Source organism: Hippopotamus amphibius, chromosome 9 (genome assembly GCF_030028045.1).
Source record: "Hippopotamus amphibius kiboko isolate mHipAmp2 chromosome 9, mHipAmp2.hap2, whole genome shotgun sequence".
In the NCBI taxonomy this organism is placed as follows: domain Eukaryota; kingdom Metazoa; phylum Chordata; class Mammalia; order Artiodactyla; family Hippopotamidae; genus Hippopotamus; species Hippopotamus amphibius.
In genome coordinates this window covers 13831813-13858473 of record NC_080194.1, presented here as the reverse complement: position 1 = coordinate 13858473, position 26661 = coordinate 13831813, and the positions used below count along the sequence as shown (strand labels likewise).

The window sequence follows — 26661 nt, the reverse complement described above, 5'->3', positions numbered from 1 at the left end:
GCATAATATAAGACATAAATACATAAGATGATACATATAAAGTATGTATCCATACAAAAAACCAAAGGATTACTCTGCTACTGCAAACATTAAGGGAAAGGCTGAAAGATGCAGTTTCTTTTACTAATCCGGCATAGACAGTAGAATCTAAAAATGAAATGACCAAGTTAAATTTGATTAAGTTAAAAAAGAAAAAAAACACAAGTAATATCTGTAATCTGATAATTTATAAGTATAAGATTTCCGCAGTAGTCTACAGAAAACAATCAGCCATATTTTTACTTGAAAAATTTACTTTCCTCCTGGCCTCAGGTAGTTTCATTTCAGTTCAGACCTCAAGAAAAAGACACATTTTTTTACTTTTAATCAAAATATATTTTATGTCGCTTTTCTTTAAAAATAATACTCTGGTGATAATTCCAACTATTATACTTTTTAATAAACACTTTTCCCATGAGCATTAGAAAGAAGCCCCCACACCACTCCATCCTTCATTTGTTTTCTGTCCAGGTCTCAGCTCCACATCACATCTGGAGAGGAAGAGGACTCACCCCACTTTCACTAACTCTGACTTTTTAAATTCTCTATCGAGTATCTTTTTTTCTTTTTGCCCACCTTCCTCTAGTAAGGCAGCCTCTTCTCCTTTCAGGGAACCACCCCACTCTAATCCCACCCTCAGGCTCCAGGGGTGAGTACATGCCTGGGGCCTGGCCAATGATATCACTGCATTCTCTAGCTAGATGACCCAATTCAGGCCAATCAGAGCCTTCCCTGGGTCTTTTGGTGGAGAAGAACCAATAGGGAGGCAATCTTCTAGTGAGGCTGTAAATGCCAAAAAACAGCTATTTTTGCCACACTAAAGAGAACCTGTCTGAGAAGACAGCCAACACAGAGGAGAGCAGAGACAAGGGACAATGAAACAGTGTTCTAAAGACACTGTCTCAGCCCCTGAATCCACGCATGGGGTTTTAAAATACAATACAATAAGCTGCTAAATTTAAATTCCCTCTTTGACCTATGCCAGTTACAACTGGGGTCCTGCCACCTGCTATAGAAAAAGTCCTGTTAATACATCATCTAACAGTTATCTAGAAGTAATTGGATTTATTTTTCAGCAAATATATCAAATCACAATTCCTATAAGTGAGTACTATGAAAGGTCCCTTCAAAGTATTACCTTTTGGGAACTCTGCTCACTGTTAAGTGGCAGCCTGGATGGGAGGGGAGTCTGGGGGAGAATGGATACCTGCATATGTATGGCTGAGTCCCTTTGCTGTGCACCTGAAACTGCCACAACATGGTCAATCGGCTCTACTCCAATACACAATAATAAACATAAAAACAGCCCTCCATCCACTCTTCATGATAGACACAAAACTCAGTGAAATGACATCAAGAAAGGTAAAAAATAAAAATTAATGTATTCATTTAAAAAAAAGTATTATCTTATGGAAGATGCTCACTTGTTCCAACCATGCTAGCTATTATTACTAAAACTTGTTTGTATTCCTCTTTCAAAAGTTTCTTTATAGACACAGTTCATATGTTTTCACTTCCATGAAGCCTAGTCGTTAGCCACTATTTAATAGGGAATACAGGCTAAGTGGTTAATAGCCTGATAACAACGCTTGTATAAATCAGCCATTATGAACCATCAAGCTTTCCTCACCACTTGAAATGGTACACAAACCTCCTCCTACTGACTTTTTTCTCTTATTTCACACTCAGAGCAGAGCTAAAAATTATTTTAAATCTAATTTCCCACAACAGTTTGGGGAGAATACAGCTCCTTTCCAAACAAAACAAAACAAAAAAAATCCCCAAAGTCCACACTATTTACTGGCTCCTACTGCCAGGAAGAACATCTTTAGGAACGACTTTCTTTCCTGTGCAACACATACGAACATAGTAAGCACACACGTTCTCATAACCACCTCATCAGACCATAAAAGAAATATGTGGATCTCCCCTTACACGCGTTTGGTATTGAAGTGCTCGTTCATCAGAATCCCAATTTCATCTAACTCACTGGGTTCTATACTCTCAATGCTTTGGCTCTATGGCCAGGCTCTATGCTAATTTCATCCCAAGAAGAGGTGTCCGCAATTCACATGATAGTGAAATTCTATACAGGGAAAATGAGCAGAATCTTTTCAGCCTGGGTTCTCAAAGGTTCCCACCCAGCTTGCTCTTAAATCTGAAAAACTTTACTCAACCATGTTCAATTACTTAAAAAAAAATGAAGTCCTCCCTAAAACCCCAGAATCAAGCACAGGGCTCTTAAGACGAAGCCCTTTCCTGCTTCTCCAGTTGAAATGGAGGTTTGTACTAATGTCAGCTGAGGCACCCACCACCTTTCAGCTGACATTAGTAACATAGCAAAGTATTTCAAGGTGAAGAAAAAAGAAAAACCTTGCAATACATTCAAAGGAATCACACTCATTCTCAAAGAAATCTCTGAAGCCAGAGGCATTACTGTTAAAAAGCTTGAAAAGGAGGAAATTCAAAATAGGGACATCTGACATAGAATGTCTTGAAAAAACGTTGAGAAATGCCATCCACATTCTTGAAGAAAGGATTAGCAATTTTTCAAAAGTCAATATTCTCCAAGATTAATTTTTAAACCTGATGCAATTCATTCTAAACTCCAATTAAGAGTTTTAAAAAATAAAATTGTTACCTTAGAATGGGTGTAGACCTACAGAAAACTTTCTAAAGATAATAGACAGTTACCATATACTCTGCACTGTTTTCTCTATTCTTAACATCTCACATTAGTATGCTGTATTTGTTACAACTGAGGAACCAATACTGATAAAGACTTTCTTTGAAATTAACAACATGAATCTAAAGTTCATCTTGAAGAATAAACAAGAGATAATAGCCAGAAATAGTTTGAAAAAAGAAATACAATGCTAGGGAAATTTCCTATCAGATATTTAAACAGCCTATAAAATTATAGCAAAGAAAACAGCCTGATACTTGACAAAAAGAGCCAGACTGATCAAAAGAAGAGAATAACAAGTCTAGAGATGGATCCAAGGCATCTGATAGGATTCAAGAATTGATAAAGGTAATATACGAAATTAATGAGAAAAGGATGCATTATTCAAAGCAGTCGGGGGATACTGGTTAGTCATCTAGAAACAAATCAAGGTGGAATCCAATTGCCAAATCAATTCAGAATAAATTAAATGTTTAAGTGTCAAGAAGTCAATCAAAAAATATACCAAAATACAATAAGTAAATTTTTGAAAATGGGATTGGAAAAATCTTTCTAGGCATAATATAAAAGCCAAAAACTTGAAACTATGAAATATAAAATGATAATTTTTACTATGAAAATAAAAATTTCTGACAGAAAAAAAGCAGTAATAGGGTTAAAATACAAACCAGAGAACATCTGCAGCACATCCTAAGCAAAGGGTTAGTATCCTTAGAAACAAAGAATTCTTGTAGATCAGTATTACTGCTAGATGAACTATCCCAGCTCCTAGCTAACCAGCCCCCAGTTGCCCATGGAGCCTCTTCTCTCTCAAGGACCCTGTTCCAGCAATTCTACCCCCCCATCATTAATTTGTTTCCCTCTTCTTGATCTTTCTCAATAGCAAACATGCATGTACTTCCATCTAAATAGAAATAAATCAACAACAGAAAACCACCTTTTCCTGACCCTCTCTCCCCACTGAGCTAGAATCCCATTTCTTTGCTCCTTTTTGCAGCAAAACTCCATGGAAGTGGGTTGTCTTAATACAATGTTTCCAGAGTATCTCCTCCTAGATCTCTTAAACCCATCTCTATCAGACTTTTGCCCTTTCCCTCTAATCTTTTCAAAGGCAGCTACTGTTAATAGTTCAGTAAATGCTTCCAGAATTTTTTCTCTGCAGATACAAATATACCCCAATATGTTTAAAAACTAGTTATCTCTGTGTGGTGAGATAACAGATGACTTCTTTTTTCCTTTATAATGTTTTGGTAGTGTCTGAATTTTTTCAATATATAATAAGCCTGTGTTACTTCTATAATCAAGGAGGAAAAAGTTGTTTTCATTTCGATAAAGCCACTCTCTTAGCCTTAAGAACACTACATCTATGGCTTTGCTTTTAAAATGAAGAGTTAGAAATAAAACTATAATAAATGAACTGGTTCACTTTTAATAAGGGGAAAAAAAAAACCCCTACGAAAATAGGCAGTAGCCCCTCATTCCAGAGATGCATTTATTTGGATGACTTCTTATGAGTGTAGCTTCTATATGGATGTTTTTCTAGCTAGAGGTGATGATTTTTTTTCCTTGGGTAGATGACAGGGAGAAGGATAAATGGTGAGCAGAGGGTCTCAGAAGGGCCCATGATGGGATCATAGACATGAGAGGTCCAAAAGACTCCTTGAAGTCAGGAAAGAGATCCTCCACTCATCTGATATACCTTCTCACCCTCCAACACACACACACACACACACACACCCCTCACACCTTTATCAACAGACTGGAGCCCTCATTAAGCCTTCCCTGCGCCAAGTCCACCACGCTCCTCAATCCCAGCTTGGCCCCCTTCATCCCCACCTTCCTTTGCTGCCTTTCCTGCTTGGCTTCTTTCTTCTCCTGACCTGAACAAACCTGTTATTTGTCCTCCCGTTTATGAGATAAAACTAATTCCTTGCTCTAAAATAGAATAGGTAGAAACATAGTGTGGAGATGGTAAGTCTATAAAGCCCAAAATGCTTTTTAAAGTGAAATATTTTTAAGAGGTTAAGAATATTTTCAAAAACACTCTCATGAAGGTTGAAACACAGAGCTCTGCAATGGCCTATAGAAGTGCATTTGCTGAATTAGATCTAAGCCAAGCCAATCACTTGCTATAAAAAAGAAAAGGACACAAATGTATATATATGCATGGAAAAAGTCTGAAAGTATATGCAACATAATTTTTTTTTTTTACTATTCTTTGGGGTAACTTTATTTATTTATTTAATTTATTATATTTCTTGGGGGTACACCAAGTTCAATCATCTGTTTTTATACACATATCCCCGTATTCCTTCCCTCCCTCGACTCCCCCCCACCCTCCCCGTCCCAGTCCTCTAAGGCATCATCCATGCAACATGATATTAATAGTAGTTTCATCTCGGCTACGGGAGCAGGGGGAGTGTTAATTTTCTTTCCTATAAAGTTGATTTTCTAACTGTTCTATAATTTATACATATTACTTACATAATAAAAAATCAAATACATGAATTGAATATATGCCTAAAGAGAAAAAGGAGGAAAGATGAACAGTTAGGGAGAGGAAAGTAGCAGCAGGGAAGTGAAGTGAAGGCAAAGAAACCACTGAATTAGTTCACATTGAGAGGAACAGGGGAGAAAGCTCTAAATCAGAGTCCTCATCTCTATCCTGCAAACCCAGGAGAGTCCCCTGCTTTGTTCTGGTTAAGTGTGGCTAACAGACCCTAGCCAAGTCCAACACAGTTGAAATGCATAAATGTAACCATATAAAAGAAGAAATTAACAGCTTTATCCTGGGAGTGGAGGCGGAGGAGTACCCTCAGGAATGCTTCTCTCCACCTTTGTGTTTGCATCATAAGCTCCAGGAGCCCCCGAAAAGCAAGCTATCCATTTTCAAGAAGTAAATCTCTTGGACGAATACCTTCTGCTCACGAACTGGAGCGGGAAGGTGCTGGGCTGTGTACTGGAACTCCCAGCCAGAGGAGACAGCTATCTCTTCTGGCACAGGTTCTCAGGGATGAGACCATGTCTAGTGGGGATTTTCTCCAGATTCGACAGCCTTGGCCCTACCAAAACACGCAGCTTTGTTTTCACCATACATCACTCATCCTGAGTCTTTCATTTTTCCTTTCAAGCATCCACAGGTCAAATACTGTGTGTTCCCAACGGTCTGAACTTCTTGGACCAGCAAAGGGACATTTATTTTGCTCAGCACTCCTTTCACATTTCTATTGTGTTCGATTTCCCACTCCCCCTACCCAAGTCCCCAGAGAATAACTTCTTCCTTGTTTTAGTAACTTGGACCACAGTCAAGGTTGATGTGTTTCTCCATTTTGCAGGATATTTTCTTCAGAAGAGACAAAACAGAGGCTGACAGAGTCGCTGGGCTTGGGAGCAGTGTTAGGAAATCAGGAGGCATTAGGAACACAGAAAATGTTTCTAAAGAAACACAAAGCAGACAACAATACAAGGCACCGTACACAGAATTATACATAAAGGTGGACTAGTGCTTAGAAAGGGTCCCTGGCCATTTTTCCTCCCAGTGACCCACTTAGAAAACTTAATTTCATTTATTTGTTGGTGAGGAAAACAGTCAGAGCTAAGAAAGTGGCTTCAAAAGTACCCCCTCTTTGACTGAAATTGAAATACAGTATTCTCCCATTTGAGGTCATAAAAGTAGCTCTGATCCCTACCGGCACGCAGGGATTAGAAAATGAGTAAAGGGAGAGGGAGAAGAGAGGAGTAAATCAGTGGCAAGATTCCTTCCTCCCCTTGTTTCATGTTTTCATCTGGTCTTACCCACACTCTCCCTAAAATCCTATCCCCACCCAGTATAATAACACCACTCCCCAACATCTAATGAAAGATGTCTCTATGGACTTGCTTCAGCAAGGAAATAAGCTTATTCTTTTTTTTAAAAAGTAAAATTTTCAAGGGACGATGATGTGAATAAATATTTAGTGGGCGTTAGTCTGAGGCACATGACCTTTTAATAAAAACATTATAATGCCTCTTTTTTATGAGTGATTTAGAATTTATATCCTTTTTCTCCAAAACATGACTCAAACCTCCAGTTTTCCTGTTACAGATCTACCTTGTCTCCATGATTCTTCTTACCACTGATTTCATATAGTGTCCAGATACTAGTAATGGATAAATGCAAAAATACAGTTATCTCTCTTTGTCTTTCCTCATGGAATATCTTTCCTCAAATGTATGAACAGCGTTTTCATATGATGGCAAAGGAAAGCAAATCTGGTACAGAAAATAAAGACACCTACCCAGATTATGTCCCACTCTGGGGAAAAACCACTTTCTACTGGGATATCAGCTTCAATTGTATCCAGTTCTCAGCTGTTCATGAGCTTGCAGGAAAGAGCTAAGGAGTTGCTATTTTTAGAGCTAACAGAGAGTCCAACTGTGGGTCACCATACATTAGTGAGTTGTAAAATCAATCTATACATCTCAACCAGCATTTTTTAAAATGACATAGAAAGAAAACATCAGTATGCACGGCATGTAGTAAGTACTGTTTTGTGAAAATTTCTGTGTGTGTGTGTACATTTGAGCTCAGTGTAACAGGTATTTCTAACTGTGTTCGCAGTCTAAAAAGTTTAAGAAACTCTAATCTAGGGCCCAGATCCTGGAGTCAGACAGAAGTGGGTTCCAACACGGCTCTGACACTTGCTCGCTAAGTGAACTTGGTTAGGTGGCTTTACCCTCTCAAGTCTCCTCATCTGAAAGATGGGTGTGAGCATAGTATCCTAGGATTGTCGTGAAAGAGGAGAGGTATATAAAGCCCTTCACATCCAGCCCAATAATGTTAACATCCATCTTTAGATAAATGTTCAATTCACACACAGAAGCAAACATTTAGTTGACTTACAATATGTGCTAAAGGGATAAAAACCCAGCATGAGAGAAGGTATTAGTAAATCAGACAATTGTAATTTTTTGCTCTCCAAAGAGTTACAGTGCTCTTCTGTAAGACCATCTATTGGAGTTACTTAATGCTTCTTATACAGCTCTCTGAATAAAGTATTCAAGAAATACATTTTAATTTCAGGAATGCTTTTCCAAAATGTAAGCACCAGATCAATGAAAACTCTTCTAGTTTTTGTTTGTTATACAGGACTGAACAAATTATTCGCACTTTGTGCTTCAACCTTACAATATAGCTTCTGACTCCCCAGCAAGTGACTAATATCATGTGTCTAAAGATCTTAAAAGGTATCAAAATTATCTCACCAATGGAAAGACCCAGATTCAAATACATATGCCAAGATTCCTTATACGTAACTTTTGTAATTAAGCAAACAAACTAACCCTGTACTCCAGCATGAAGAAATTTAAATACTGCTCACTTCACAGTCATGTTCTATCTATTCTTGGCACGTGGTTTGGGGAGAGTTACTGAATTCTGAGTAGAGAAGAGAGCAGAAAAGTTAGGGATCCAGAAAGAAAGGCTGGGACCATAAAACACAGGACAAGTTGTGAGCAGGCAGAAACATACGTTGCTGAAATTGTCAGCGGCCCCTTGGATGGAAGTAGGGAGAGAAAAAAACCAAATCAACAGCAGGCTTTTTTACTTTCAGGTGTAGAAAGAGGAAGTGGAGATTTGGTTAAAATAGCAGAAAAACTGGGGGCTGGGGATGGAAAGAAGGATCTAATAGTGAGTCTCAGAAGATGAAAAACAACTTCGCTGACCACTGAAGGAAGATCCAAAAAACAGCACTGAACCAACGAAAGAAGGATGAGAAGAGGGAGGCCAGCTCTGGTGTCTAAGCAGAGAAAATAAAATCAAAAGAAACAGTTACAGAAATGTCCCAGGGTGCAGGCTATAAGGCTGGGGGGAACACAGATGTTTAGGAATTTTAAAAAGTCTTTACAAAAAATCTGGCCATAGACTTGGGGTAAAAATTAAGTTCTTCCTGAGAGATTTAAAGGTAAATAAAGAAAAGGCAAGTTAAGTATGGCTGAAAGATCTGACCGATCTAACAGGAATATGTGTAATGCCACAAATTTAAAATGTTTTGAAACATTCGCCAGGAAATGAGCAGAGCTCGTACGGCATCATTTTTAAAATTGTTTTCCAGGAGTATGTTGATAAGAGATGTCACCACCTCCATTTCTACCCACAGTATGTCTACAATAAATAAGAGGAAGCAGAGACAGAGGGGAAAAAATGCATCGATTCTTCCCATCCCTGTGCACCAATTGCTACCCTGATTACCCACTGTCAGTCCTAACTCCTGCATCACCCCAGGGGCCAGTCAACAAGGCCTATGTCACTTGCTTTGCCATCATCACATTGTCCACTCACTTGCTCTGCCCTTCTGTCCATTTCACTGAGCTGGAGCTCCCAGCAGCAACTCTAGAAGAGAAGAAGAGGCGGGGAATGGGGGCTGGAGCAGGCATGGCTCTAGCAAGCCCTCCAGATCCCACAATCCAATGAGAAACCACTAAACACACAGAGACGTGAAGCCAGCTGTCTAGTCAAGAGTGCTGAACTAAGTCCCCGATCCCACGGGGGCTTGTGGTGGGGTGGAAGGCACCACAGGAAGGCTGGAAAGAGCCTTTGCATTAGAATCAGATCTGGACTTGGAATCCCAGCTCTATCATGTAGTATGATGTGAACCTGGGAAGTTTACTTAATTCTCTGAGCTTGACTTACTTATTTGGAAACCAGGATAACAGCACCTAGGCATCCTGGGAAGATTAGATGAGTGACTTAAATGAGCACCTGACACCACAGGTGCTTCATGACTGTCACATCCTACAGCCTATCAACTCAGATTCGAAATTAAAAGTGAGTTCTTTTACTGTCTAAAGCAAGTCCCACCCACGGTCTTTTTTCATTTCCAGGTGCAAAGCATTGCCCCTACCTATGTTTGATTGCTGTGTAATCCCCTATTCTGGTTGTGTATCAAGTGTGATAAAAGCCTGTTGGAGCAATCAGGCAGGAGCACATCTGACTTTGGATGGTCCAAATCATCTTCACTCAAATACGAGTTTGGATCCTGGACTTTGTAAACCCAAAGCATGTCTTGATAAGATAATGTAATGGTTAACCTCTGTGATATCACTAGCAAAACATAAACAAGGTTGACGGATACAACTTTGAAGAACTCTAAAACATTCAATAAGGAACGGCCATGTTAAGTTTTCCCTGTATTCTCAACACCCTTGTTCTAGACAAGAACATCCCCTGTTGATATTCCTGAAATTTTAATACTGAACACAACTGACCAACTGGGAGAGGGAGGAAAATATCTTAATTCCACAGAGAGCCTTGCCTATTCTTCTACAACTGTACTCTCTTCATATGGCATAAGGACTTTAAAATGGCTCAAACAGGTGTAAGTTACTGTTCAAGGGAAACAGAGTAGAGAAGACCTTACCCCTTTAATGTGGCTCCTAAGTTCATCTGATTCCAGGTCATGCATTCGAGTTGGGAGGTCATTTGGTATAAATTGTCACTGTTAGAAAAACATCCAGAGTTAGAACTGCATAATACAAAAAATATATATATGCAACTGTTTCTTCAAAAAGCAATAGACTTTTAACTTTTCTTTACAATGAAAGCCTCCACATTTTCCAGAATGATGGAATACATGAGTCTGAAATGATTCTCATTTCATCCCGCTGATCTCTGCACGTCATTCACTTCACACACAGCAGAAAGGATGTGAGAGTAATTTGGAAGTCTTTAAAAAAAAACCTTAGTAGAGCAAACACTGAAGTTTCTAAAGAGGTATTAAACCTTTGAAGGGAAGAGGCTAAAGGGAGTGAAACTTTGAAAGGCAACACAGGCTGGATAGCTCAACATTAAAGTTAAAAGCCTGGAGCTGAAAGTAAAAAAGACAGCAGATTAATTATTCGTGAAAAGGCCATTAAGTTGTTTTAATCAAAAGGATAAGTATCATGTGGATTATGAGGGCCTGAAAAGTCAAAGAGTGATGGGTGATAGATGGTCTAATACTCAAAGATGTGACAAGCAAAAGAAAGAGAATGATAAACTATAGATACAACTGAAGGAATCATTCTCGATAAATTTTATTGTCATGGAGTTTTTTTAAAGCCCCCAACCCAGTTCTATATTATATGAGGGAAAACAATGGCTGATCATTTACATTAAGACCCCAAAGGAAAAATATCCCACTATATAAACCAAACGAAAGTTATTCTCTCCCTTTTTTTTTGCACATACGACTCTTAAAAACATCTTTATTACATGTTTTAAAACACATCTCTAAATGCATTATAGAAGAGCTATCACATCTATTTCCTGAAATAACACTCTTCTCAAAGTATCCTGCAGGTACAACTCATGAACATCTTTATTATATGCTTTTATGTTTATTAATTAAATTATTAATTTTATATTTATCTTCCTAGAAAACTAGCACATAAATCAATTACCAGAAATCTCCTAAATAACCAAGCTCTATTAGGAATAAATTTAGTCCTGAACTGAAATGGTTAATTATGAAATTTGAGACCCAAGAGATTAATGGTTTGTCTGGGAACCCTTGGTCTAAACACATTACAGAAGTACATTTCCATTCCACCTTCATGGCAGAAGGGAAAGAAGGTAAGAAGCTTTCGCTATCTAAAGTGTGATACCAGATCACAAATTCTGGACAATCTCCACCTTGCCACGGCATTCCTTTGGGCCGCTTCATCCATCGGGCAGAGGCAACACCAAAGTTTAATTAAGAGAAGGTTTGGTCAGGCCAGCCAAACTGGGAACTTGTGGAGGGGTGAGGGAAATTACAACATTTATCCCTTGGAATAAATGAACACTGTGCTGTCTCTCAGCATAGCTTGATAAATCATGGTGGAGTCCATCTGCCTCTCATATAATCACTCTGAAAATTATTTGGAACGCCTTAGTGGCGGGTACACAGGATAAGGAGGAAATCAGATTCCAGGAGGGAATTTTACATATGAAATGTGAAGTGACTTCAAACTCGAAGTATGTGCAGTTTCATTAGTCAGTGCATATCTGGACCCCATCATTCATCCCCATGTCTGACTGGCTATTATGCTACTACAATATCCTACATATCAATGAAAAAAAAATGATTAGTTTTCCCTGCAGCTTCCTGGTTCACAGCAGCGGCCCGTGCTGGTCTGTGCCACTACGTTTCGCAATTCCACAAATTCTTGCTGTAAGGCCAGTATAATTAATTCCTGAAGGACCCCAATTTTTATTAGAAGTGCCAGCCTGCTGTATTTAACACAGGAGAGTTTCTTGAACTTTCTCTGGGCTGACAGTTCATTAATAAGCAGCCTCCTCCACATCTCTACTGGTTTTTGTTCTCCTGCGCCTTTTCATCAAGCAATCCATTTATTAATCTTGCCATTAATCTCAGCCAACAGGCATTGTATTCCCCAGGCAGCTCTCGATTTTTGTCACTGATTTTTAAAACACTCTTCAACGACTAAAATCACTCAGCCCCAGTTGACAATTTTCCTAGGTCCTACTGGGATGAGGGATCTTTCTGAAATTATTTCATCCTTCATAAGACTAAGAACATTGTAATTTTCAAGAGGTCTGAGACGCAAGATGAGTGGCAGAAGTTTACACACATGGGTCAATGAGTCCCAAATATCTAACTTTATGATTTTAGGCATTTTCTCACAGACTTAAAGAATAGTCCACCAGATTCCTAGAGAGAAAATAATTTTAAGGACATTTTCTTGGCCCCCAGAAAGCACACCTTCTCAAACACAGAATCTATGTCTTATATATGTATTTTCCTAGTGGGTACTTGATAAGTACTCTCTACTACACTGCCCAATATGGTACCTACTAGTCAGACATGGCTATAGAGCACCTGAAATATGGAGTGTGCCACACCCTGAAATAAGATTTGGGCTTTTGCAGTCAATTAGAATATTTTAAATATTAATCTCCTGTTTCTTATTTTTTTTTAACGTGGCTACTAGCAAATTTCAAATTACATAGATGACTTGCATTATGCTTCTACTGGACAGTGTTACTTTGTAAATTTTAACACCTTGAGCAAATCAGATCAGCTCTCTGCACCTCAGTTTTCCCATCTGTTAAATGGGAATATTAATCTAAATCAATTTAATTTTACAGGGATGTTGTGAAGCTCTAATTATGGCTCTTTCAAGCCTGCAGAGAATATATTTTAACTTTCTCTAATCCATCAAATTTTGTACAGTATGTGCATGCATGACCAATACTCCTCACAGCAACTCTGTGAGGCAGATGTAATTATGACCCCCATTTATCAGAAGAGGACTAGAGCTCAGAGAGGAGCCTAGTGCTGACTTTCCTGATGCTCCCACCTCCACCCTGCCCTGCCCCTTTAAAGGCTTCCTGGCATTATCTGACCTCTGAGCCTTGTCCTCTCACTACCATTTAAGTAATAGTAAAAAATAACATAACAGTAATACAGACAGGAGTCTGGAGGTGAAACAGAACATGCTCAAGGGAGCATCATGAACTACTCTGTCTCCAGAAAGTTACAAGATGCACAATGCCCAACCACATCCTCTTCAGCTGATTAAGAACAGTGTGCCAACAGATGTAGAGAACAGACATATGGACACCAAGTGGGGAAAGCGGGATGGGGGGAGGGTTGGGGGGAGGTGAACTGGGAGGTTGGGGTTGCCATATATACATTACTAATAAGAAAAAAAATATCAAATTGTACACTTTAAATATATGCAGTTTATTGTATGTCAATTGTATCGCAATAAAAGTTCTTAAAAAAATAGTGTGCCAAGATTCAGTAGGATCCCTACTTCTGGATTTCAGTGGTCCTAATAGCTCAGCTTGCAAATCCTCATAAAGGGAAAGAAGGTGGGAAGGGCCAATGGGGAAGGATTTTCAGAAAATCTCCAAGCAAAAACCAAAAGAAGAAAAAAAGATCCGAACAGGGTTCCTGAGGCTGGCCGTAGGATCAGAGGACGATTTTAACCACACCCTGCTTTCTGTTGGCGGGGGCTCCTCAGCGGCTCAGTCCGTCAGCTTGGCTGGCACCATCTTTCAGCTGGACGTCAATGACAGTAATGACAATAGCTGCTGCTGGGAGAGGACAGAATGTGAATCTGAGCTAAGAACACTGGGTCCAAGCATGCGCAAGCTCTGATCTCTTCGGGCAATTGGTCAACACCCAGCTCTCATCATGAAAACCCACGAAAAGAGGCAGCACCAGTCAAGGAATATAGGACCCCTGGGCAAATAAAGCATCTAATTACTAAATAACCACTGTAGGTGTCGACCACCTCATTCCCAGAGGAGAGCAGATAAGTAGGCGGTTTAGCTCACGGCGACCGCAGTGGTCACGTAGGCATTTCAGCTCCCCATCTAGCTCTGTTAGGAAGTGAACTCTGAAATTGCCGGCTGCCAAAATATACTCCAAAAGTCATGGTGTATTTTATATTTTCTAAGTAGATCTTTAAACAAAAAAAAAAGTCACTGGATTCCTATGTAAGAAATGTTTGAAGTTGGAAGCGAGGAAGAGAGGAAAGAAACTTCTATAACTGGGATTAATGCAAGTTGGAGTAAAATAAAAGGAAGTCAGTCCTAGCAAAAAGGGGAACTTAAAAGGAAATCAGTAGTAGATCATATAGTTTGTTTTGGCCTGAACTGCAAGTATTACTGAGTTCTCGACCTCTGCACAAAAAGAAAGGAAGAGAAAAGCTCTCAGCTATTATCTGGACCAGAACTCCCCACTCTTCAAATGCATGTGTAATTAAAGTACATTTTCATCTTTAAGGGTGTTTAAATATATTTAACAGAACAAGGTAGAAAAGTTCTTGTTGCCACTGGAATGGAACTGTCGAACCTGATTAAGATTGGAGTTACCTCTGCCAGATGGTTGCCAGCAAGCAAACCAGCATCTTGGTGGAAGAAAAGTGTTTCCCGGAATCAAGAAAAAAAAATTCCCAATAAAAAAAAGGCACATGCAACTGGCATCTGTGATCAGAATTCATGATGCTTCCAGAGTTTGCTGTAATAGCTCTACCCCACGCCTCTACCTAATAACCAAGGCTCATGCACAGAAGCTGCAGCCAAACGTCCACGCAGACTTTTTCCTGCGTTCTTCCCTCCGAGGTACCATGGAGGCTGCCTCTTCAGAAATTTCTGCCCAGCAGGCCACGGTGAATAATCATTTTACAGTCAATCTCTTGGTATTGTAATTTCTCCCTTGCTCACCAGTTAACCAAAGAAAAACCCACTGGGGATTCAACTTCTATTAATAAACACTTGGTCAGCACAAAAGTTGCAGGAATATTTGAAACTAGGTTTTTCCTGCTCCCTGGAGACAAGTCCAATTCAAGCCTTTCTTTGGCTTTGATAACACAGCCCACCACCCTGGAAACCATTTCAGGCTTTCTGCCTTCATGCCTACCTATACGGGAAACAAACATCAGTAGTGTCTTAAGTGAAACTTGTACACCATGTAAAGTATTTGTAGACACACATGTACTAAGAGGCAGTATTAATTATGATTTTATTTCTTTGGGTGAGAGCTGTCCTCTGATTTAATTCTACATTGAAGGCCACCCTAAATGATAGATCATTTACTTCCCACCGACGGGATTCCCCAGAAGCTCTATGGCTGCTAAGGAAGCTTCTCTCACATGAAAGATGATCTACTGGTAATAGGCTCCACTGTCAACTTCATCACTGGTGACTCATTCGATTAAAAATATTCAAATCAGCAATTAGTGCTTCTGAACTGGAATAGTTTTACCTGCTAAGGGACCAAAGGAAATATGCATTGTTATTTCAATTGGTAGCACAGTTGCTAAAAATAGATATGGATATGCAAACCTAATAAGAGAGCAAAAAGAAAACTACAATGTCTAAAAAAATTAGTGTGCATGAGAATATTTTTCAAACACGGTGCGCAGAACCCCTTTTCAAAGTGACTGTGAGAATCAACCTGTGAAATGGGCATGGGTCAGGCGTTATGGGCTCCAAAGAGCTCAGCAAGCAGAAGGACAAAGGGGACTTGCAGAAGAGGACTCAAGGGAAGTGAGCAGGGAAGGCCCAGCTAGCTGCAGTCCTAGGTCAAAATCAGGGGAGAACTGTGCTTAGCGGGGTTGGACTTCACTACTTTCTCCCCTCAGGGGAGCATGGATTCCCACCTTCCCTGGGACCTTGCCTCTGAGCAAGCACAAACCAGCGTGGCCCTGGAAGCTGTCACTCCCCCTGGGACTTGGGTGGACGGGGAGGAAGGTCTCTGCCCTTTCTGCCTGTTTCTTTAGGAGCCTGGACTGAACTTCAGTAGTTCACGCCCAGTGAGTGGTAAAGGCAAAGCTGGAGGAGTCTGGAGTGTGAAAGACAGCTGCTTTGCGAGTTAAGACTTCTTCGCGAGAAAGCTCAAGTTGGCGCCTGTAATACACACCAATGAAAATACTGCCTCTGATCCACTGAGCGATCTCAACTGAAAACTATGGGTAAAACTAATGGATAATGGGGTTTGTTTCACAAATGTGAGGAATAAAGACCTTCGTCTAGCAAGATCTAAGGCAGATGCCACCTTTGGAAAGAAAATGGCACTTAACCATCAGGAGAGGCAGCAGGGTGCAGAGGGTGGGAAGATGGATTCTGGAGCCTCACACCTGCTCTGTCCCTTACTGTGTCACACTGGGCAAATTCATCTCCAAAGGCTTCAGTCTCCTCCTGTATAAAATGGGGGTGATAACCTATTGCCTACCTCAAAGAGTTTCAGATTAAATGTAAATAAATCAATACTTGTAAAGTGCTTAGAATGGTTTCTGGAGGTAGTAAGTTTATGTAAGCATTTGTTCTTATTATTTATTGGCAAAGGTGCCAGCACAGACTGTGTAAGGGAGGTATTCCAGGTGGAGGACACTGAATGGCCTGGAATCCCTCAGCGATTAAGAGCACACATGGGCTTTGAAGGCAGAGAGACTGGGAATCAAATTCTGGTTCTGATTCTCACTCACTGTATAACTTAAGCAAGTTACTTTGAGTCTCTGAACCCATCTCCTCTTCAGTAGACTGGGGATTAGAGTACCGACCTCACAGGTAATCAGAAGAATTAAATGCGTAAACTGAGTGAAGCACCTAGCACAGTGCCCAGCAGCACACAATATGCAATAAAGCCTCGTGATTATGTAATAAAGGCTCACGCTTTCACCCAGCTATGATCTCTCGGCTCCAGAAGGGCTGATACCTGGTTCCGGAACACTAAGTGACCTTTAGACAAAACTCTACCCACCCTCAATACGTGGAGGGCAGAGAAGGTAGAGAAAACCATCCCTAACACTTCCTATAACTTGATTGGGGTCGTTTCCTATTTACTACTGATCACATCTATGCATAGCTGTAACTCCTCAGATCTGTTACCTGAAAGAGCGGAGAGAATCACTTTACAGTTCTCTCAGAATAGGGAGAGAATTTTGAAAACTTCCTCAAAGCAAATTCACACTGTGCAGTGCTTATTTAATGTCAGTGTATGTAAGTACCCCCTCCCTTTACATCATGTGGGAAGGGAGACTAAATCCAAAATTGGGGAGACAGAAGCTTTGGAAGAGCAGGGCAAAGAAGCTGGGCAGGCTGCCTTAGGGGGTCAAGGGCAACAAGTCAAACAAAATACAAGCAAGCCTTTCCCAGGAAGTCTCAATTTTAGACAGAAAAGGGAACAGAGCCAGGGACCAGAAGAACCACTGAATATCTAAAATCCAAAAGCTTAGCCATTGGGTGATTAAAGTTTAGCCGTATTTCCTATGCTGTTTCAAACACTGTGCTCACAAAAGCACTTAAATGCCCTTCCAAACTTTCTTAGAAGGAAAGAAGGAAATGACATAACAGGAGTAATGTTGATGCACAAATCCAATTTTAAAGCATCCCTACGCCTGTCCCTCCAGCATTACCGCAGGGGAAGTACCTCATCTCTGAAAAGTGATCAGAAATGCTGTGAATTTAGGGTGGATGGAGCTTCAAAGACTCAGTCAGCACAAACTTCAAGGAAGCACACTTTTCCCTACAGGGGTCACAAATTCTTTTACAGGAGACGTTATTACTTACAAACTTTTCTGTAACAAGAGAAAGAAAATGGTATTTTTATGACATTCATATAAAAATGAGCAAAGAACTTTCAATTATGTAGAAAGAAGAAAGGCATAAGCGATTATCTCTGAAAGATGAACCTGAAAAAACTGTTTTCTGTAGTGGCCAGTTAGAAGATGGATTAGAAACTGTGAAATTTTATGATTAAATGCAATCCAAGTGACTTTTCCTACTTCCACAGCAACCACAAATTCAGCTCTAAGTCAAAATCTACCACAGGGACTCAGTTTGGAGAACTACTGTTGAGCCAGAGGTTGTGATCACTTTATCTCCGACTCCTTTCTAGGCTGTTCAGTCCCTTCTTAGGGACCCACAGGGTGGATCTAGGCTTGGAAGAGGGGAGAGTAAAAACTGTGTGTAGCTGGATCACTACTGAACCACACTCCAAAGCCTCCCAGTCCCCAACCTCCAAGGAGGTATCCCAGCCCGTCTAAACAGCACCCATTCCAGCATCAAGATCTTCCTCTCTGCTTGGGGTGAGACATCAACCAGGAGCCAAGAAGAAAGGACTGGGCCAAGGTCATCCACCAGGAACCATTCCAAGTGCACCCCCAATGGCTAGAATAAGAGCAGTGCTACTCTGGCAGTGGGCAAGAACAACTCCTTAAAAAGGATGGCAATGGCCCCACCGTCTCAGTTTTGCCTGGGGACGGGGTTCACAACAGAGATTTCAGATTCTACACCCATTCCAGTGAGTTGACCCACCAAGGGAAGGTGCAGAGATGGCTGCTTGGGGCAGATCACTGGGCCTGCGGTGCCAAAGAACAGAATTGGGTTCTAGCTAGGGAGAGAGAAAAGGAGGGTGAGAAGGTGTGATCATTCAATACCTCTATCTGGGAGAACTGAATGCTTTTTTTTTCTTCTCCCTCTCTCTAAAAATAGAAAAAAATATTTAAAAAAAATTTTTTAAAGGAGGGGGGAGGAGGGAGAAAAAAAAGTTATCTTGAATCCAAGATCAGATTAGATATACCGGATTTCCCAATCAAAAGGAAAGGTTTCCAAAGTCTGTGTACCCTAGGCGTGCAGAAGTAGACGGACTCGACCCTGTCCCTCCCCGGAATGGGAGAATCAGACCAGTCCTAGGCTCAGTTTCATAAACACTACGGGACACTGGGATGAACCGTTGCAGGCTCCGGAGTGAAGACTCCTTCCCCTCCTCCACCTGTGGGACTGGAGGTCCCCCAGGCGCGGCCATTCCTTCCACCAATCTCCCAGGGCAGGCGCTTTTCCTTCCTTTATTACCTCACTACCTCCTTCCCTTGACGTCAGCCTCGGGTCATCCAACCGAAGGGAGGGAGGATGGAGATGAGTCTGGGGCAGTCGGTATCAGGATCCCCGCAGCACCGGCTGGGGGGGTAGGGATGGACTATGAGGTAATGCGCGCCCAATCCCGGGCCTCGCAGACCGCGAGCGGCCACTTCCCTCCCTCCGCCCCACCTTCCCGCCCGGCTCCGGCCGGTGTAGTTACTAGGCAACCCTATCGGTGACGCGGGATGCCGGCCAAGTTCACCCAAAGTTGAAGAATAAATTTGGGGGAGAGAAGGTGGAGGGTGGAGCAAGAACCTAGAGAAGGCACGAGGGACAGGAAAAGAGCTTGGAAGGAAAAGAAGCTGGTCTTCCGCCTCCCGGGAACAGGAAGAAGGGCGGGCGCGGGCTGGAGCGGTCTCCCCGCAGGCACCGCTGCCGCCCGACTACAGTCCCGCACACAGTCCGTCCGGGGTAGCGGGGTGCTGGGGACGACGCCCAAAGAGCGCCGCCGCAGCCCGAGGCTCTGGGGGGGGGCAGCCCTGGGGAGAAGGCTGTGGCCGGAGTCTACGCGCCCTCGAATTCCTCCCAAAGAAGGCTGGCGGGTGTGCGCAGTGCGCGTGCAGGGGCTTGAGAAGTGAGAAGAACAGAGTGGGAGAGGACTCCGCGTTTAATCTTTGATCCCAAGCTGAAGTCCTCCCAGCAAAGAGCCCTTTTTAAAAAAAAAAAACTCCTCAAAGCGCCGCTCTCTCTTCTTCAGCCCAAAACAGTAATCGCCCTCATTTGCATTCGAAGTAAGAACGCCGGGGGGACTTCACTGGCGGCGCAGTGGTTAACACTCCGCGCTTCCACTGCAGGGGTCGCGGGTTCAACGCTTGGTCGGGGAACTAAGATCGTGCCTGCCACGCGCAGCGGCCCAAAACAAAACAAAACAACACGCGCGCGCGCACACGTGAAAACACCCGGAGGCGGGGAAAGCTAATTCTTTCAAATAGGAGCCAGGAGATAGGCTTTAATATGCCTCAAGGAGCCTGTTGGGCTAAAGGCGTACTTTGCCTCCAGGACCCTGCACGCCCGCATCTGGGCTGCCCCGCGTCGGACGTTCCGGCGCCTGCTGGCTCGAGCTGCCCGCTCCGGGGTCGCGTGGACCCAGATGTGGCGCCGAACGCCTTCCTACCTGCTGTAGGGCGTCCTCAGCAGCAGGGCCTGGCTGCCTGTGCAGCTGTCGGTGGGGGTATGGCAGCCGTAGACGGGGGGCGGCACTGAGTACTGCTGCTCACCTGCAGAGAGCCAAGAGAGCGGGGTGAGCGCGCGCCCAGGGCTGGGGGTGCGAGGCCGCGGGCAGGGGCTGGGGCAGGGTGTCCTGAGCTGGGCTCCCAGGCTGCGCTGGGGGCACTGGGGCCTGGAGGATGGGGCGTGCAGCGTATCATACCGAGCTAAGTCTCTCATTTCACATTTTCTTAGCAGTCACCGCACAGAACACCGAAAGGACCCTCTGGACATTCGTGGTCTCGCTGAGTGCAGCTAACATACTTTGGTTGGGGGGAAACAATCTCTTCTTTTGAGTGAGATTAGGCTAATTATTTCTAAAATTCCTTTAGATGTCCTCTTCTCCTTTTCCCAGTTTGCCGTGGGTTGGAAATTCCTGGCGAGGGAGGAGTAGCATGGAAGAAGGGGAGAAGGACCCCACATCATTCCCCCCACCCCGCTTACCCAGCGAGCCCTGCTGGCCCATGGGGTCCTCGTGCTTGAAGGAGTGGTTGGGGAACTGCGCAGCGTGGTGCGAGGGCGTGTGACCGTAGCTGGGCGTCCCGTCGAAGGTGACCGTGCTGTATCCTGCGGGCGCGGCCAAGAGAGAAACAGCGTCAGCGGGGAGTCAGGGGCCGTGTGTCTGAGCCAGAACCCGGGCAAGGAGCGCCCAGCCGGGCGTTCGGATCCCGCTCCATCAGCCCCCAGGGCTTTCGGCGGGATGCCGGGCCCAATGTGACCTCGGGACGGGCTCCCCGCCCTTTCCCGAGGAAAACCCAGACCTCCCCACCATTTCCAATTTATTTACGCCCTTGTCTTTCACGATGTCCGCCGCCTCTGCACCGAACCTCGCAAGCATGAAAACCGCCAAGCGCTCGCCGGAGAAAGTTGTTCTCCCCCCGAAACAAAATACCACGGCTTTAGCGCAGGGGCAGCGCGGGCGACCGAAATGAATCTGCTCGGCTGACCCCGCGCTGACTCGCAGCCGTAAATCAGAGTCCCGCGCACCAACTTTCATTAATTACTCGAAGCCAGTTAAACGGCATGGGCTTTAAATGGGGAGAGTAATTACAGAGTAATGTTATCTGTCTGAGGCTGCGCGACCCGACACCACTGACACCCAAGGCCCTCGGGAAAGCTGGTGAGGGGAAAAAAGGGCCTTTCAAGTTGGGCCCACGGGCCTCGAGCCTGCGCCCTCCTCCTTCCTCCCTCGGACCCACCTCGCCCCCAGCGAGTCCGACGGTGATCACCACTGCCGGGGCCGACCTCCTCGCGCCCCAGGGCGGGAAGCCTGTTGGTTTCAGACTGTGCCTGACACTGTACCTCCCTTTCCCTCCATGGTATGCACGGGTCCTCTGCCTCAGTTTCCCTGCCGAGAAACCGAGGGCAATACCGCCGGTATTCTTCCCCAGCTCTCCGAAGGTGAGGGGGAAAAATGTGATATTGGTTGAAAAACGTAGTCTCCCTCTATGATTACTGTCGCTAAATTATTGTCTAGATTATTGTCACTTTAAACATTTACCCCAGTAGCTTCTGTAAAACTGTAGCTGCCTCTGGGGAAAAAGCACCCTCCAGGTAAGATAAGGATCGGTTCTGAGCCCTGAACCCAGTGGGGGGGGGGGTCCCTTCCTATGCACAGCCTCCCTAGTCTCTGGCCTGAGGTCCAGGCCAAGTGAGGAATCCAACTGGTCCAGGCGCTCACATCCGCTTCCCGCAGGGCCACTGGGCCGGACCCAGTCCCCTCACCCCGCCTCTAGCCACTGAGCTGAGTCTCCAAACCCCGCTCAATTCTTGGCAGTGGGACGAGTCAAACAAACCCCAATCCCCGCTCTTGCCCCAGGCAGGATCAAGGCTCTACAACAAGTGTCCACGGAGACTTACACTGAACAGAGAAATGTTCCCATTACCGACATCTTTCAAATACACACCCCCAAACAAAGCCAAGACTGAGCTTCTACAGTCCCACTTCAGGGAATGTGGTGTGTCAGTGCAGGAGGGAGGGTTGGAGCAAGTCTTAAGAACTGGAGACTACAGGGCAGGCCAAGTCTCACGCACCAATGGGCGCCACAGGTTGACAACTTAAGAAGCCACCAGCCTTTATAATTTGCATGACCCCAGAGGCCTCCATTTCTGGCCTAAGTGGGCGAAGATAACCCCCGCCTCGTTAGCTGTCAGGAGTGGGTGAGCACTCTTGCACTTCCAGGCACTTCATTTTGGGAGCGGAAGCCAGGCTGTGTTTAAGGCCTACCAATCCGCTGACAAACGAAATTTGGCTCCAAGCACCCAGTTTTGCAGAGGGAAGGCCGAATTTTGAAAGAACGTTTTTTAAATAAAGCGGAGAAACAGAAGTGACAAAGAAGTTGTCTCTAGACGAACCCTTCTCCATTCCCGAGCCGATGAGTAGGCAGTGGCCCGGCCACCGTGCCGTCCTCCGAGGCGGGCTCCGGAACCGTCGGTGCGCGGCGAGGGCCACGGGTTGCGGGCTGCAGCTCTTGGGTCGCGTCGCCTCCGCGCCCCGCCAGGCTCCCAAGCCCCCTCCTCCCAGACCGGACACCGGACCGCTGGGCAGGGGCTGGCCTCCAACCCCCCTCTCTCAGGTCCCCGTCCCCGGAGAGGGGGTGGGCATCTGGGAAAGCGCCCTCCAAGAGGAGGGAGGGCTCTTTAAATTAGAAGAAGCTTATCGGATGCGGGGCTGATTAGAGCGCGCTGTCCCGGAGCCTCGCCCTGAGCCAGGCGCGGAGAACGCGGGGGCGGGGGGCCAGGGGAGGGACAGCTGCCGGCAGAAAGGGGCAGCGTGTTCAAAGGCTCCTTGTACAGGCCTTAGAGGGAGAGGCTCGAGCGGCCAAGGTAGCGCCTTTCCCACGGTTAGTCTCGGCTGGGCAAGGGAGTGCAACCTTGACCCCGCGGAGAGGCGAGACAAGCTCTGCGCCTCTCTCCCCCGCCCGCCGCAGCGGAGGAGCCCGGGATCCACCGGGCCAGGACAGGCCCCGAGGGAGCTGAAGGATGGAGTGGACATTAGGCTCAGTCAGGAAGGTGGTCCAAGGTTGAAAACGATGACTCCGCAGCTGTGGCAGCATACGCGGAAATCTGTCCCGCAACGAAATACCCTCTCCCATGCAACCCGAGGGGGGCGCCTTTGGCCCTAGGGCTGAGTTGATGTCCCGACATGACACTACGGTGGCCCGGTGACAACAAGGCCTCCTCTAGGGATAGGGTTCTGTGCGACACTGGGGCTGCGGGAATCATGCAGACTGTCAAGCAGTCTTGGTCTTCCCTTCCCAAACCTGGCACTTAGTCTGGGGCTATCCAAGTCCTCACCCTTCTTCTGCCCTGACAAATTCCCCACCCCTCACACACAGACTACAGTGTTCAGTGCCCATCCAGCAGGGAAGAGGTAAACCATGTCAACAGTGGGGCCAAGATCCCTGGGAACAGAGCTAGAAATAGCCTAGAATAGTCAGGGTTTGAGTCCAAGTTCTGCCACAGAGAGACCTCCTGCACACTTTATCTCTTAGAGCCTAGATTTCCTCATCCAAAAATGAGGGGCTCCTCCAGTGTCAGGCTGTGAGCTTCTTGCAAAGGTTGAGGAACTTTAATTGTCTTAACATTCAATCCCTAGTGCCTGGCATGAAGTAGGTGCTCAATAAATGTTTCCTGAATTAATATTTAGAAGCAAGATTAAAATACCAGTTATATTTAAGAAATTGGAAAAAGAAAATGAGATGTGACACTTCGCGGTAGGGAGTAGGTACGCGAAAGTACCAGCAATTGTCCCCTCCCCTGGGCCACTGCTAGGTTGCCCTGCCTGGGGACAGGGATCCAAAATCTTGATTCCTCTCCTGCCTCGGCCTGCTGATGGCCATTCCCACACTTTGGGGAAAGAATTGATGCCCTTGCTTTCCCCAGCTCAAGCCTCCTCCCAAGATACTACAATCTTGGGGGAGCTGCAGGAAGCCCAGAAATCAAGAGAATAAATCTGAAATCTCAGGGCCCACTCTGGTTGCCAACACCAGCAGTGAGGCAAGAGTGGCTTCTAACATCCAACCCCAGCTTCCAGCTGAGTGAGTCCCAGGGACAGGGCAAGTGTGACCCCTTTACATTTTCATTACAAGAGAAAACCTAAGCCCGAAAAGAGGAATAACTAGCTTACAGGCTGTGGCCTGGGTCTGGGGCTATCTCTCTACTAGGCTATTTCCCAAGATGGGGAGGAGGGACTCCTTTACCTGCTAGTCCTGGTCCCCAGCTCCCAAGCCCTTTTTCTCGTTAACATCCTGGGCCTATCCTCTAGACAGCAATTGGGATTTTTCCCTTAAGCGTAGTGCCTGCTGGCTAGAAGCCCACAGTCTCACCCCTCAGGCTGAATTAATGTAATTCTGGGCACCAGACCACCTTGCAGAAGGATGGACACAGGGATCCAACCAAAGCCACAGAGTCCAGGTTCCAAAAACCCCACAGAATCCAGATGGTTTCAAATAAATGATAATGGTAATATTTTGCACAGGGGGTGCTTAGATCAAATGGTTTCTCAGATGTTTTCAAATAGCACACATCTACACAGAGACTCACTCAGGTCACACACCTGCCTGCCAGTCTTGCCGCTTCTGGTTCAACCAAGTTTAAGTGTGGCTGCTGCCTTGTGTTCAGAACCCTGGGGTGGCAGGGTGGGGAGTCAGACTTCTGCTTCAGTGGCATAGAACTTCACACGAGAGTCAAATATCAGGTTGCCCATCTCGGTTCTCCTCTTACAGATGGGGAAACTGAGACCTGGAGTTTTACCAAAGGTAGCACCAGCCTGCTAAACAGGTGGTACGACCAGAGAACAGGAGTCTGCAATCGTCACGGTGCTACTCCAATACTCTTTGAGTTCAAAACACTAATTTCCTTTAGGAAATACCTACAGTGGAGGGACCCCGTGGATGGGCTTGAGGTTCTTCCACAGGACATGGACCCCAGATTCCCCGAACGAAGAGAGGAGGGAGGTTTCGGTTTCGCCAGGGCTCCTGGTGGGCCAGGTGCTCCGGGCTGGGCTAAGGTACGAACAGCCTGGAGATACGCGTTTGGAACGTGCGCGCGAAGGCGGGAAGAACAGGGCCCTTCTTCTGCGCCTCGGGAGCCCAGCACCTCCTGCAGACAGTACACACTCTGCTCCTCCTAGCCCTCGCATTCCAGAAACATCCCAGTCCCTAGGCCCGATCGAACTTCTGCTCTAGGAAAAGCATCCGCCCCTGCGTTTTTAAAGCATTTCCTAAAATATCGAAATCAACCCGAATTAGTTTCGATTCACAACAGCGCAGAATTCTAATTAGAATAAACTTATAAATCAAAATACAGAGGTTCGGCGTGATTGGATCCGCGCTGGTCCCTGAGAAACAGAAGTAAGCCGGCCCCGGCGTCGGATGAGAAAACCACCGGCTGTATCCCTCGATGTACAATGACTGAAAACAGAAACTAACCCTGTCCTTGTTCTAACCTACAAGTCTCGCAAAATCTTTCTCCAGCTAAGCCCCGCGTTCTACGACGAGGAGGCGCCCCAGGCGGGCTGGAAGGAAAGTCGACGCCCGGGCCTCATTCCGCTGCCTGTGGTAGGACCCGGTCCCACAGAGTGTGGCATCCCATAAACGGGGTTCTCTTCCAGCCCTGGAGCCCGCGTGGCCGCCTGCTGAGCTGGAGCCCAGGAGAGACCCACTTCTACACTACCATACCCTGGAGCCACGCGCGAACACGGACATGGGTCCAGGAAAGCCACTATTCAGTCTCTAGCTCATTCATTTACTCGTTTCAGTGCTCCAAGGAACTTACTGTGCCTCCCTTAAGGCTAGAACGGCTGCTGGATATTTTGGCGTGGCAGAGGCAGCCAGGGCTGCTCACCCTGCGTTGGTCCCACCCCGAATCCAGAATCTAAAAAGTCCAATGCCTGGCGATAGTTTGCTGGTGCCTTGAGCGACAAAACCTCTTCCCAAGGCAGAGCCAGGCACTGCGCGGGTTCCCGCTTCCCATTCCCGAGGGGAATTGTCTTACAATCTCCGGGGGTCCGAGGCGCCCCAGTTGACCTCCCGGCTCCTGCGAAGAGTCCGGCCCCCCACTCTGGAGGATGTCAGGGGCCCACGCCGTGGACTCCCTCTCCTGGGCCTCCTCTCCCCCAGCTGCCGCCTCCTCTCCCCCCGCAGTCCTTGGGGAGGCAGCCGGGTGAGAGCTGCGGTCAGGGGAGAGGTAGGACGGGGGAGTGCCCGCGCGCAGCCACAGCCCAGCCGCCGCCGCCCCGCGTGTAGGGGGCGCTCCCCGGCCTGCTTACCCTGGTTGCGAATAGCCGGCTGGCTCTCGAGGCAGCTGGGCAGGTAGGGCGCGTTGGGGAACATCC

The 26661-nt window shown here is 45.4% G+C and overlaps 1 protein-coding gene across 2 annotated transcripts in view; it reads right to left on the bottom strand.

Annotated features, from left to right (window-relative positions):
* Positions 1 to 22689, bottom strand: part of WT1 (WT1 transcription factor) — a 41643-nt gene extending 18954 nt beyond the window's left edge. Inside the window, exons 1-5 of one of the 2 annotated variants that reach the window (XM_057749495.1) lie at positions 22680 to 22689; positions 20769 to 20891; positions 20233 to 20335; positions 10123 to 10200; positions 9045 to 9095 (exon numbers count right to left, since the gene is read on the bottom strand). In XM_057749495.1, the coding sequence (XP_057605478.1) occupies positions 9045 to 9095; positions 10123 to 10200; positions 20233 to 20335; positions 20769 to 20891; positions 22680 to 22689 (365 nt within the window). The remainder of the gene's footprint in view (positions 1 to 9044; positions 9096 to 10122; positions 10201 to 20232; positions 20336 to 20768; positions 20892 to 22679) is intronic. The other variant, XM_057749496.1, reaches the window with a different exon arrangement.
* Positions 22690 to 26661: the final 3972 nt, after the last annotated feature.